General features: G+C 39.3%; 1 protein-coding gene across 1 annotated transcript in view; it reads right to left on the bottom strand.

Moving 5' to 3' along the window:
• arhgef28a (Rho guanine nucleotide exchange factor 28a) overlaps positions 1–13,658 on the bottom strand; it is a 48,681-nt gene that overhangs the window by 30,084 nt on the left and 4,939 nt on the right. The window contains exons 2-9 of the mRNA XM_088010824.1: positions 13,054–13,108; positions 7,343–7,487; positions 6,882–7,256; positions 4,734–4,923; positions 3,803–3,992; positions 3,245–3,308; positions 1,575–1,621; positions 146–218 (exon numbers count right to left, since the gene is read on the bottom strand). Coding sequence (XP_087866950.1) covers positions 146–218; positions 1,575–1,621; positions 3,245–3,308; positions 3,803–3,992; positions 4,734–4,923; positions 6,882–7,256; positions 7,343–7,487; positions 13,054–13,086 — 1,117 coding nt within the window. The 5' untranslated portion in view covers positions 13,087–13,108. The remainder of the gene's footprint in view (positions 1–145; positions 219–1,574; positions 1,622–3,244; positions 3,309–3,802; positions 3,993–4,733; positions 4,924–6,881; positions 7,257–7,342; positions 7,488–13,053; positions 13,109–13,658) is intronic.

Here is a 13,658-nt window from a genome sequence, read left to right as displayed (position 1 = left end):
CAAAAATTTTGTTGTGTTCTTTTAGGGCTTAGCTGTTTGCCATTTCAGACAGAGATGGGAATATTAGGTTGTTGTGGTAAAATGGAAGAAGCTCAGGGAGTGGGATGAATACATCTAAATCAGGAGTAGAAGGGGGAAGAATTACCAGGAAGCGACGGCGAGTTTTCCTCTTCGCTATCGGTGTCGATTAAAAACAACGTCGTCGGATCGTCAAAAACCTTAAAAAAGGAAGGAACACAAAGGCACACAGAAGACATAAAAAAAATTAAATGCACTGTCCAGGGCAAGTATGTGCCATTTTTTTATATATATTTTGCTACATTACAACCTCAAACAGCGTACAAACCAAAACAAAGTGTTGCATAATAGTTCAGGATTTTCTAAAACTTTCAACAAATAAACATTGTGGTACCGTGTTCATATTCACCCTGTTCTACTCTGACACTTTGGTGGCCAACGTCCAAAACTTTAAGTGATGCGGGGAAGCCAACATCACCCAAGCCCCTACACGCATCACCAGACAACGCTGAAAAACTCTGTTGCTGTTTAATTATAAGCAGTTATGAGGAACGCTGGTGAAACCTGAAACTGTTGCTGTGCAACCCACTCAACAGGTTGTTGCTAGGTAACCAAAAGACTGAACGAGTCGATACCACCAACATCATTGGAGGTTGAGCAGCTAAAGCCGTTCCTCTGCCTACACCCTCCAGAATGCTGTGTGGTTCTGGGTGGAGTTCACTCTATCAGACGTATTATTTATTGATACTGATCACGTTTCTATGGCGATGTATATATAGTTATCGATTTAGGACTAGTTTTGACACAGTTCAGCTGAATAAAACCAGCTTAGAGCCGCTAAGGCTACATGACCTTGGGAAAAGACAGCTAACATTTTGTAATAAATATCTACCTCTTCTAAAAGAAACATCATTTTACTTAAATTTTGGGACTTTAAAGTAAAGAAAAACTTAAAACTTTTGCCCAAAAAAAGCACACAATTTCTTCTGTAGAAAATGATGCAAAGAATATTTATAGTTTCTAGACAAAATACAAGAAAAATAGAAATAAAAGAATAAAGCTGGTGCTTTTAGTGTCATTCTGTTGTGGGGAGTTTAATTCAATTACTGCATCGAAAAAATTGAAAAACATCTGAGACCTGCATTTATTATTGTAACTGTATTTAAAATCATCAGTTGGTTGGTTCTTTATCATTTTTGGCCCAAGTTATTAGGTTCAAGGAGTCATTTAGAAAGGTTGCAAACAAATCATTTAGAGAATAGCATATTGCAGTTTCAGAATGACCTAGTCAAAGTCCACACCTAAATCCAAGCAAGAATCATTGGTAAGAATGAAGCCTGACATTCACTGATGCTTTCAGAAGACGTGACTGGCTTTCAGCAATCTTGCATTGAAGAATGGACTACTTTTCTGACTTTTATTTGTAAAAACTTTCAAAACCATGAATGATTTAAGTGTAATTGTTGTAATAAGGAACAGTTGTGAGAAAAAAAAGTTCTTGCAAGACACTATAAGAGCAAAATGTTGAGACATTTTCTTTCTGTAAGAATACTCACATTGTCCACCATCTCTTTCCCATCGACATGAAGCTCTTTGGTCCCACCTGTGCCAAAACAGAAAGCATTAAACAAAAGGTGTTGAATAAAACACCACCACTTAAAAATAAACAAAGCGAGTCGTGTGGAAAGAACGAGATCAGGCTCTCTCCTAACTCTTCAGTCCACAAATCCAAAAGAAACAAATGGGATGTTTTGTCCGTCCGCTGCGGCTGGTGCTGAGAAAGAACACACACTCCCTGCTGAGAAGTTGTTATTTCAAGAGAATTAATGGACGACTGCAGAAGTCGGGACAGGGTTAAGGTCAATACTGAAGTACACTTCCTGCCTGCCTTCATGAGTCGATACCACCATCTGCCGTCTCTATGGTAACCAGAAAGAGTGGCTCCAAGTTACGGGGGGAGATCTAGCCACTGACAGATATAAAAAAGGAAAAAAATAAATAAAAAGAACTGATCAAAATCTTTCTCTGCGTGGGTTTCCAAACCAGTCTGAGCATGTCACGCGAGGAAGGAGGTGGGGTTTGGATAAAACAGAAACAATAGACTCATTTTCTGTCTTACGCTGCACAGGGGCGTCTCCTTTTATGGCATTTGTTAAAAGTGTTTTTTTTGTTTTTTTCCTAGTTTCTGCAGGCTGCTAGTGATGGATGTTCGACGATCCCGGTGTTTGCACAAGTGAATCTGTGGTGGTTCGCTTCCTACAGCTCTGCGGCGAAGCCTGCGCGCTCACATACCCGCGCAGAGGCTTCCCATCGCCAGCCGTCTGAACGGGACGGTGGGAAACACGAGTTCTTAAGCTGATAATTATTGCTGCTAATCTAGAGTCCTCTGATTATTAGGTTGGAACAAGAGAAATACTCATTTAGTCGGAGCGACAGCGCCGTCTCCCAGGGTTTCACGGAGTTACGAGGGGAAAGCGAACATACACAATCACAGAACCTTAAAACGCAGGAGAGTGACGCCGATAAACCGTTTTAAAAATGAATGAACGCCAGTGTGAGTGTGAGTCTAGAGTTATACTGTTAGATGCTATATCCATCCAGACACACGTTAGACTCCAATGGGTCAGGAATGTAAGAATTACAGCTGAGTAAATCTTGGATTTTTTCCAATTTCCATTTTTCTCTCTTTTACAAATATTTTCAGAACCTTGATTTTATTTCAACAGTCTCTTCTGTGAGTTGACCTGAATTCAAACTTCAGTTAAATACAAGATGTAAAAACAAGACAGCATACCCCAGAGGGTGAGGACATTTATTGTATCATTTAACATTTATTGTCTCTTGTCATGGTAAGAATTTTTATTTATCGCTGTCACAATAAATTTCAGTCAGTGACAGAAAAATACATTGAAATTGGACTTTTACTGTTTTCCATCTGTAAATTTGAAAATATGATTAAATGAAGTGAAACTTTTCACAATATTTTTTAGCACTATTGTGATAAAAATCTATTTCTTACTTTTTTATTTTTAGGTAACTGCATGACAGCATTCATAGCACCACACACACCAACTTCTTCTCTTAAAAAACATTTCTATTTGAAATAAGCCGCAATTCAATCAACACAAAGCTACAACGGCTTTATTTTTTTGTGCAGCTAAGTAGCTACTGTATGACTTATTCACCGCATTTAAAATACCAAAAAGGAAAAAAAACAAACACTTACTTTGATCATCCAGATGAGCTTCATTTTTGTGGCACTTCTTGTGTTTCCCTCTCAGACCGTTGATCTTGAACAGAAACAAATATTTGTGTTGTAAAACTACCATAAATATTATGCTAAATGCTTTTGCTTTTAAGCTTTTCTTTGTTTTGTATGTGAACTACAAGCATGTCAAAGTAATTGCTCTCCTGTTGAAGTGGGTAGCTCATGGTAGGTTAGCAGTTCTTCACTTCTAAATGCAATAAGTCGTGGATTTCATTGACATGTGTGAGAGTAAACAGAACACCACAATTGTCAAAGTATATTAAGTGATCCACTGTGATCACTTAAAAACATCCCAAGAAAATACGCTTAGGGTCGTGGTGGGAATGTTACAAAATGTGGAAATACTCAATGAATGTAAAAACTTAGTGAGAAGGCAATGTGTTCATGTTGCTGTATCTCCATGGCAACCAAACCATGAAACATATCCATGGGCAGAAAAAAAAAAAATAAAAAAAAAAAAAAACAAGGTCAGAATAATGAATCAAACTAATAGTGCTCCCTGTGGTTTCACCCCACCTGTCTGCAGATTCTGTGGTCTTCCAGTTTTTCTCTGAGAACCATAATGGCGTCCTGGGGGCAGCCAACGGGAGCCTGTCGCAGAGTGAGGAAAACAGACTCTGTTCCTGGACAAAACCTCAACATGCAGGAGCTGTCAGCCCACAGACAGAAAACACCCGGAGGAGGGCCTACGGGAGCCTCAGAGGGACTGATGAGGGGAAAGAAAAAAGCAAACAAACAAGAGTACTGAGTAAAACACTGTGTGGATGTTAACATGAAGTAGGGTCATGCTGAGTAGTTATAAACAAGCAATATCTAACTTGCTCTTGACATTTAATACCTTTGCTAATCGCTATTAAATTATATTTCTTAGCAATAGAAATGCACAATATTAGTGTTTCACATCATATTTATCTCCAGTTGAAATCTTTCTAACTATACAGTAGCTTTGTCAGCAGAATAAATACTGCAGAATACATTCAGCCTCTCAAAACATCCACAACTCTACAAGGAGGAGCAAATATACATAACATTTCTTTTCTACTTCTGCAGTGAAGTTTCCAGCTCAAATCTCCTCGGGTCAGCTGGTTCTTGACAAATGTAGTTTCTGTGTTTTTTCTAAGTTCTGTTTACACTCTGCCTGCCCCCCAAAAGGCCCCAGTGGGGATCTTACAGCCCTGGGGAGAAGCGCTGCCTCGTTACATTGGGAGGTTTCACAGTCTGCATACAGCAGTACTTGTTTTGCAGCTTGAGAAGCCTTTCAGGTGTTGCTTATTATCTAAGCGCAGATGTAAGTAACTGAGAAAGTCAGGCTTTCTTCAACTGGATATAACTGAGATTTGCAAAATAAGAATATTTACTTCAGCACTGTGTATTTCTCCACTGAGGAAAATGTCCTTGCAGTAATTGTCCCACAAATTAGTACATTTCATAGTAATCATAGTATTACACTGCCAGGTCCCTGAAGGTGGAATTAAATCCGTCCCCCTGGGCCAGCTGGAGTGGAGTTTCCCCTTCTTCGTTGGGTAAGCTCGGCAATGTTTGGCCTGCAGTTTGGTGAATTAGGAAGCGAGTGAGGTGGACCAATTGCAAGCGGACAGCAAGGCGGAGGAGGGCTTCTTTGCGATGATGTTCATGACCTGCAGAGAACAGACAAAACAGGAATTCGAATGTCAAAAATTTAAGCTAAAGTTAGAATTTTTCGTACATCAACAGCTGCATTGTTCATCTCAGCAATAGGAAGCCTTACAAATGTTCTCATTTTGTCACTTTGCAGATGTTCACCATTTTTTTTTCCTTTATTGAACTTTTATTTAACCAGATCAAGATGATAATTTATAACCTGGGACTGAGATGTACATGATAGATCAACACAGAGTAGTGCATAAATGTAAACAGAAAAGATTTTATATAACTACTTTTTTTTTTTTTAAAAAAAAGGAACCGTTTTCCTTTCACTTGAAAATTGTGCACTTATTTGTATTTAAGTGTATTGCATAAATCCATTTAAAATACATTTGTGTTGTAAAAGCACAAAATGATCTTTGCTAGCGATTACGTGCAACTCACAGAGTTGTACACATGATTCGATGTGCATGTGTGGAATCTGTAGTAATAACACGTGCAAAAAAGAGGAATGAATAACTCGTAATTATGTCAGTTCCAAACAGTAAATCAGCAATATTACGACCCAGAAAAACTGGATGTTTCGCTGAACACACACCGCAGGTGTGTGTCCCGAAGGCTGCTGCTCAGTGGAGTATGAGGGACTGTAAACATTGGCCCCTCGACTCAGCAGAAACACTTCAACCTGCTCTCTATCGGCTGATACTCTGCGTCAGTAAAGAGCGACAGCGTCTTGGTGTGTTGTTTTTTTTTATTTTCTATTTTTAATTGTGACCTCAGAGAGAATTTTCAAAAGGATTAACTGCATATGGGTCTGTGGAATTTTTATTGTGGTGCAGAAATGTGGAAAAAGAAAAAACAACAACAACAAGATAATCCATTGTCAAGACAGTTGCAAAAATATCAAGAATTTCCCCATGGGCTCTACAATAGAGCTGTTAATTGTGACCCAGTTTTGTTCAAACTGTGGCGAGATAACACTGCCCAACGACTTCATGAAAAGGTCAAACAACAAGAAAGTTATTGTCAAAGTTTTGTTTCTGCAGACAGCAGACTGAGAGGCCACCCATGTGGGGGAAGGGCTAGGGGCAACAGCTACTTTGCATCTGCACCTTGCGTGTGTTTTGCATGGACATTTGTTTTCTCTAAACAAATTATGGCCATATTTACACTCAGCTACACAAGGGCTCTTTGTGTCCTACATTTCAGCTTGTCGGCTGACGTCTGCCTGTGGAGCTTTTTCTTCCCGGCGGTGATTTCTGATTTGTTTAAAAAGAGTTAGGTCACAATTTAGAAGAGTTAGAGTGTTGCTAGTATCTAAAAATACTCCAAAGTATAATTCATAGTCCATATATCCATTTATCTGGAATAGTTGCTTGTGCATTATTAGAGTTAAAATGTTAACTCTCATAATTTTGAGCACATAACAGCTAATGGTTTCCTGTTTAGTTCTTTAAACTTTTTGTAAATGTTAGCAGCCTTTTCAGAATCTTGCTGTCAAGCTGAAGATATTCATTCTCCATGGAATAAGCTTAAGGACCGCTCTTTCAGTAATGTTAGCCATGCTAACAACGCTAGCTGTTGAGATAAAACACTGGAGACAGTTTAAAATTTGAACTCCAATATTTTTACATTAGTTTCAAAATAGTGAAACATCATTCTACAGTAACTACTCTTTCACACACAATGTGATGTCACCTCAAAAAATAATGATGGTAGGCAAAAATATGTACACATTTATTGAAATCTTCCCCTTTTAGAAGTGAATCATTCCAACCAGACACCAGCCTTAATGAATGGGATTTTACTTTGTGAAGTTTAAATGGTCCTTACCACATAGTGTGCAAACTCGTCTGGGTTTTCAGAGATGTCAAAAAGCATCAACAACCAGGAGGAAGCTACCGGAGTGTCTGTAAACTCGCCCGTATGACCCCAGCGCGTGATATACACGCCTGCCAGCCTGTTACATTACCTTCTCCTTGCTCCCTGTCAGGGTTTTTCCACTGCTGAGGGTATTCCATGTTAGCCAGGGTCAGAGTGATCTTCTCATCCAGATGCTTCAGGTCAACATTATCCCCTGAACTTCCTCTGAGCTGGGTCTCCATTTCTCTAGACTCTAACAGTCCACAGATTTCCTGGTCAGCTGCCTGCGCCAACAGAGGAAACCTCCTCAAGACTTCCCGATAGCTCTGAGGGTCAAGCTGGTCTCTCTCCCCCCTAAGGCACTCTGCTGCGTCCTGAGCAGTATCCCTAAAGTATTGAAGGAAAGCTGTACACCCACAAGGATAAACTCCATTGTTCGTGGAGATGTAGGCTGTGACAGAGACAACTTCCACGCGATCGTGACCTGTGGATGAAAAACAAAACAACACGTTACAAAAACGGCAGCCAAAGAGGGAACAAGTGTCACTCAATGATGTTTTAGGGAATCACCTGGAACAGTGAAACAAAGAGTCCGCTCGTCGCTGCCTCTTTTTGCGGTGGTCACGTGAGTAAGACTGGAGCCTTCTGCAACAACATAAGACTCGCCATCCTCAGGGGCTGCTTCTTGCAGCAACACGCATCCATCAACTTGTCCCTAAGATGAGGAGAAAAAACATCCATTCATTTAAATGTCTTTGCAAGGCAATCAGAACATGCAACTGGGGGTAACAAGGGAAAGGTTGGTTTCTTTTATCAAGGTCTACAAAGGTTTTAAATAGGCTTTCAAGTACTTTTACAAGGTCACAGAGTAAGTGCTGGAATGACTGGTGCTTTCCATGTCTGTACAGGGGATGACGTTGTGCCGCAAAAGTCCCAGACTTAGCTTTAAAAGGTTCTCTGCCCTTCACATTCATTTTAAGTGGACGGAATACAAGACGAAAGAAATTAATAAAAAGAGAGAAAGTGGAGAGGACACAGCAAAGGAAAGAATGAAGGACATGTGGAGGAAGAGAGGTGCTGCACAAGACAACAAAAAAGGCTCCTGAAGGATCTTTGAGTTTTGAGACAGTGGGATTGTCATCATCAGTGTTTTCAATGCTAAAAGTGCAAAAGACTGGTTTGATGTTTGATGGGTGGGATGCGGAAACCTCCCAGATTTACAGGGAATTAGTGCGGTTGGAGAGCAACACTTGTAGCAATATACTTGTGATAGGAAAAACTTGTGTCTCAAAAAACAAAAACGCCGAAGGCTTTCACATCAAAAACTTGGATTTCTATATCTGCTGCAATCCAGAGAGGCTTGAGATCCTGGAGACCATGTGGGTGTCCTAATCCAACTACATTCATCTAAATCACACAATTGCTCAACAAAATTTTATATTGCAATAGAATCATCTTTATCTAGTCAATGAATGAAGAGTTGTTACTTAAGCCCAGCCAACAGATGAGTAGGGGTAGGAAAAACAGCCGCCTCACTGTGGGAGCTGAGACTCTGGCTGCCTTTTATCATTGTGTTGTGTGAACTAAGTATTTATTATAATGTTACTCTCTCTTGTTTAAATTTGTGTTATAATTAACTGTTTTTCTTCAGAAATAAACTGATGGAAAACTGTTAAATGCAGAATAACTTCATATTTTTTCGCTGTGTATTTCCATTCCTTTGGACAGATCATGCCTGTCCTAAGTAAATGCATTCACATTATTCATCTCTAAACTTTGATTATATTATTTTCTGTGTATGAATCTTTTTTCAACAATTACATGAAGAAAAACAATTTCCTCATTTCTATTTTATTTCTATTTTATATAACAGGAAAAAAAAAAATCATGGTTGACGTAACGTCCAGTATCTGGATCGCACCTCCTGTGCCTTGTGAAACAATAAGACAGTTGGCTCCAGGAGTCGTTAATAAGACTCCAGACTGATGTGATCTATGGCCTATTCTCCACTGTGTTATCATGACACAACCTGATCCAGGATCAGTGAATAATTCAACACCTAAACTCTAGCTTCCCATATGGTCAGATTTTCAGGTGAGGCACAATATTACAATGGAAATATCCAGGCTAATGATAAAAGCAATCAAAACAAGATGCAAGACCAAAACATAACTCTGTCTTAAAACGGCATGGCTGCTTAATACGACTGAAATGTTTTAATCCTGTCACTGCATCCAAACATGTGGATGACGAGAATCTTGACGTGTTGTTCGCCATTCAGGAGCAAAACAACATCAGATCTGCCGTCCGGTCTCCAGGAAACCAGCAGTTATCAAGTAGAGCGCTTTGCTATGATCCCCTGAGTGCGACACATGCGTGACGTCAGGGGAGAGAGACCAGCGCCGCTGGAACAACAAAAACAGCTCCGATAACAAGCAGTTCTCCTTAGTGAGAAGCTGCCTGATGTCAGTTTTTCTCTGTATAGGATTACAGCTCAGACACAAATTGTGTTTTGTCTCATAGAGAAATGTTGGACAGCACAGTTTTTTTAATTATTATTCACGTATGACATTTAAGAAGAATTAGGCTACACAAAATATGAATGATCAAACCAAAAAGCGTGCAATATAAACAAAACATCATCGTCAGGACTTCAAACTTGCTCTGATGATTTCCCCCTGAATTCATAAACTCACAGATAAAGCAAGAGGGTTTTAAATCGTTTACAGTGGCAATGCAGAGAAGCGTCCTGACCTGAAATAAACTTGAGGATCTGTTGACAACCAACATCCGATTCTCAAACTCTGCTGATTTAAATCTGACGTGAAAACAATGACGGCTGTCAGCCACACATTTTTTTCAGTTCAAAGAACGCTAATGGCTAAAAGAATTACTCAGAAATAAAGTGCCCTCTCCACACTTATCTCCAAAAGCCCTCATACTAAAACTCATACTAAAACTTCTGGGAACAATATAGAAGAATAAATAACGTATGATATACTGTAAATTGTATGAGTAATGCATTCCACTGAGACTAGAAAGTGATCCACTCAAAATAAACTCTGAAATTCTCTCCCAGAAGAACTACTTGGCACGCTGTGATGCTGCTCTCCTCTGTACAGCTGTGCATCAGTTTGAGCAGAAATGCATCTTGGTAATTATTTATCTTGCACAGTTGGTGAAAGAAGTGGGGTTTTTAGCAGAAGGTCGCCAGCTAAACCTTAGAGTTGAGCTCTGTCTCTTTTCTGTGGTCGTCAGAGAGATCACTGGAGTGACACTGGCCTGGTCCTAGGGGTGGGCATTTATCCTATCATTTACTGTTTATCGGGAAAACTTTCAGAATTTTGAATTTAGATGTATGGTTATCCAGACAAATTTAAAATAAAAACAGAAAAAAGATGATTAGATGCAGCTACTGTGTGCAGTCTAGGGATATAAATCACACTTCTTTCAGCCCTTAGCTCACACCAGTGTCCTTCAAACAGTTATGTTTGTTTTAGATATATATAAGTAAATGGTGTCCAAAAAAAGCCTGTTTTAAAAGAGAATGTGGTACTACTGTGCCATGCAGTTACCTAAAAAAATAATTAATATTTGTGATTGAAATCATTTTATTTTAAGCAATATAAAACATTTAATATGACACAACTGAACAAATATAGTATATAATTCAATTAATAAATATCTATATTTCTACGTTTTATGCTTTTTTCCCCCAACAGCACCAAAAAATATGGCAGTAAAATTCTAAGCCTGCCCCAACCTGGCTCCATTTCTTTTCTGGGCCCACAAAATCAAAGCAGAGGAGTTCATAAGAACCTCAGGTCCAGGACTTGGCAAATGAACTAAAGGACAATAAAATAGTAAACACTTCTAGTATAGATATGCACATTATTGTAACAGTAATCTGGGATGGGCTCCTGGAGTACAAAACCATTCAAATAGAGAATTAACCAATCAAATGCACTGAACATCTCCTGTTTCATATTGTCAGAGTGAAATCAAGCTTCTGCAGTAAAGCATGAATACTTATTCAAAGAGATAATCAAAGAGCCTCAAGCAGGTATTTCAAATATGTGACACTTGCTGCAGCAGGTACAAACGTTCACCAGCTTCAGGCAAACAATATTTTTGCTTTTTTTTTTTTTTTTTTCTTTACACGGTTTATTGCTAAACACACATGTTCAGTATATGGACTGCTTATTTAAATTGGTGAAGTGCAACACAATTACATAATTGCACAATTACTTTGCACTAACTCAAAAGAAAAAAACACACAGAAACATGCAGCTTTAGTGAGATAACTGTATTATGACAACCTCACCTAATCCTTGTATGTTTAAGAAAATATGACTGGAATCCCGTTTAATAATAACTGTGATGATGACATGATTAAAACTAGATTCGACAGTAGCTATTTTAGCCTAGCTGGAAGGAGGAATGTTTTTTTAGATGACCAGCTACTGTGCTTTGTTTAGCTGGTGGAGGAAAGCTGTTTAAATTCTTAATTAATTTGCATTTTAGACAAACTACATTTTTAATTAAGTCATTAGATATTGTTAAGCATTCAAACTCTGTTGCTTCTTGATATTTGTCACTTTATATTCATTCAGTAGTGTTTTTCCCAATAGTAGACAGAGACCTGGTTGTAATTAAATTGTGTAATTGAATTGTAAACTGTTCTGTGAAAGTCCCAGAGTTTGTTTATTTTAAGAGAATATTAGTGAAGGTCGGTTCCTTCATGAAGACCAAGGAACAAATTTTCTTCTTTTTTCTAGAAAATTTCAGAGCTTAATCTCAAAATTTCTCTCAAATGTTTGACATTTGAGTCTCTGAAATTTCCTTGTCCTTTTTAGAAAAAGAATAAAACAAAAGGTTTAGTTGAAAATGATTCCTCCTGTTTATTACTCTCCGTTTATTACGGCCCTAATACATTGTCATAGTTATGTTTGATTCAGACACCTAAAACATCACTTAGCTGTTTGTTTCGGAGGGATTTCTTTCAGTCTATTTTGAATTAACAAAACCTGCCTGGATATGAACTTGGAACATGGAAATTAAAGCTTAAAGCTAATCTTCGTCTTACATTTAATTTTCTTGTGAAAGCCAGCGCAGATCATAAAAGCAATACTGTGTCCGTTACGTTCAGAGGGAGGACTGTAGACCTGGTCGAGCGGTCGCCTCAATTAAAACCAGCTTCCACTCAAACTCCTCCTGCCTGCGCGTAACTGCGTCCACTTGTCCATTGATCTCACAAGTATCTGCAACTGGCCTGACACCACGCTACATCTGTGAAGGTGCCCCATAAAACTTTACCAGGCGTGTTACAATGGAGGCCTTTATACGGCGGCGGCTCGCCGCGGCTTGTCCGCACAAAGCCCGCCATTGAAATCTGGATCTCATTCAGCAGCCAGAGTCGCTCCTGTTGAGCCGTGTGACCTTCCAGGTTGGAGACGCCACTTCCTCCGACCGGAGAGGCGCTGGAAGCCGCAATGATTCACATGCCTGGCTTTCAGACTTCATTGAGTCTAGGTGAAGGGTTTTTTTGGGGGGGAGGGTTTGGGGGGAGTCATCGTCTCTCCACCCAACACCACCCTTTTTTTTTTGCCTCCTGAAAGCGGTGACACAGCAAAACAAGCAGACACTCCGCTAACAAAAAAATCTGGCATCGCTTCAACGACTGGCCCACCCACGTTTCCACACAAGGGCACGGGAGCACCCGGGCGAGAGAGAGAGAGAGAGAGAGAGAGAGAGAGAGAGAGAGAGAGAGAGAGAGAGAGAGAGAGAGAGAGACAGCAGATTTGGAAGACTGAAAGGGAAAAAGAAGGTAGATTGAAGAAATAAAAGCATTACACAAAGGAAAAACTTTGTCCCACAATTAACCAGACACACCCAGCTGTTAATGTACATCCTGTATATCTTTTCACCACTTAAGACCTAAGTGGAGTTGTCTTTAAAGAGCCAAAATCCCACTCAGACGAGTTTATTCCTGCACCGTGGCCTTCGTGTTTAGGAGAAGTCATGCTTTCAGAGGTTATGTTCATTCGGCAAACAGCTTGTTAAAGGTCTGGCTTCCCTTGGGACTAAAACACTCCTGGCTTGGGTTTCATCAGCGACACAAGTCTCACCAGTCAACCAGTGCTTGGAAGGTTAGTTCTTTGGAGACAAAGAAATAGCTCAAAACTGCTCTACTTCTGGACAGGAAAATAAAAAATAAAAAATAAATCACCCAGCAGACCTACACAACATGTCAAAATAAAGCTACTTGTGCAGTTACTTACATATAAAGGAACCTCTTGTCTGTTCACCTCCATTTTCCACCCATCCACCAGATACCTGCAGATGAAAGAGTCGAGTTACTCTAATGTTTAGTTAATAATAACACCAGAAGCCACGAAGCTGTGGGTGGCCTGGACCCGGTCTAATCTATAACCCATGCTTTTTTCAGACCGCACTCATTTGTTCTTAGTTGTCTGGAGTTTTTTTTTTTTTTTTTTTTGTCAAGAAGCATGAAAAGAAGAAACAATTATACCCCTGTGAGGTCAATTTAATCTTGGTGTTTGATAATTTGAACATTTAATGATTATAAGCAAATCAGAAATGGAGGCAAAAGGGATAATTCTGCTCGAGCTGCTGCAGTGAAAGAGAACAAAGCTACTTTTGAAAGATCTTGCAAAAATTAGATTAGCATGATCCTGGGTTACTTTTATGAGATCCAGCAATTTTTATGAGAAATTCTGTGTTCCTCTGACAAAGATTTTTTCCAAGATCCCAGATTACTTTCAGCTAGTTTCTGCAAATATGTTTTTTTTTTCTTACCTCTTCCTTATACTTGCATGTTTACAGTGGAGATTCTGTCTGTGGTCTGAAGCTACGCATTTGCAAA

Source organism: Poecilia mexicana, unplaced genomic scaffold, assembly GCF_051168715.1.
Source record: "Poecilia mexicana isolate PSO_F unplaced genomic scaffold, ASM5116871v1 scaffold_12, whole genome shotgun sequence".
NCBI lineage: Eukaryota > Metazoa > Chordata > Actinopteri > Cyprinodontiformes > Poeciliidae > Poecilia > Poecilia mexicana.
This window is presented reverse-complemented; position numbering and strand designations above follow the sequence as displayed.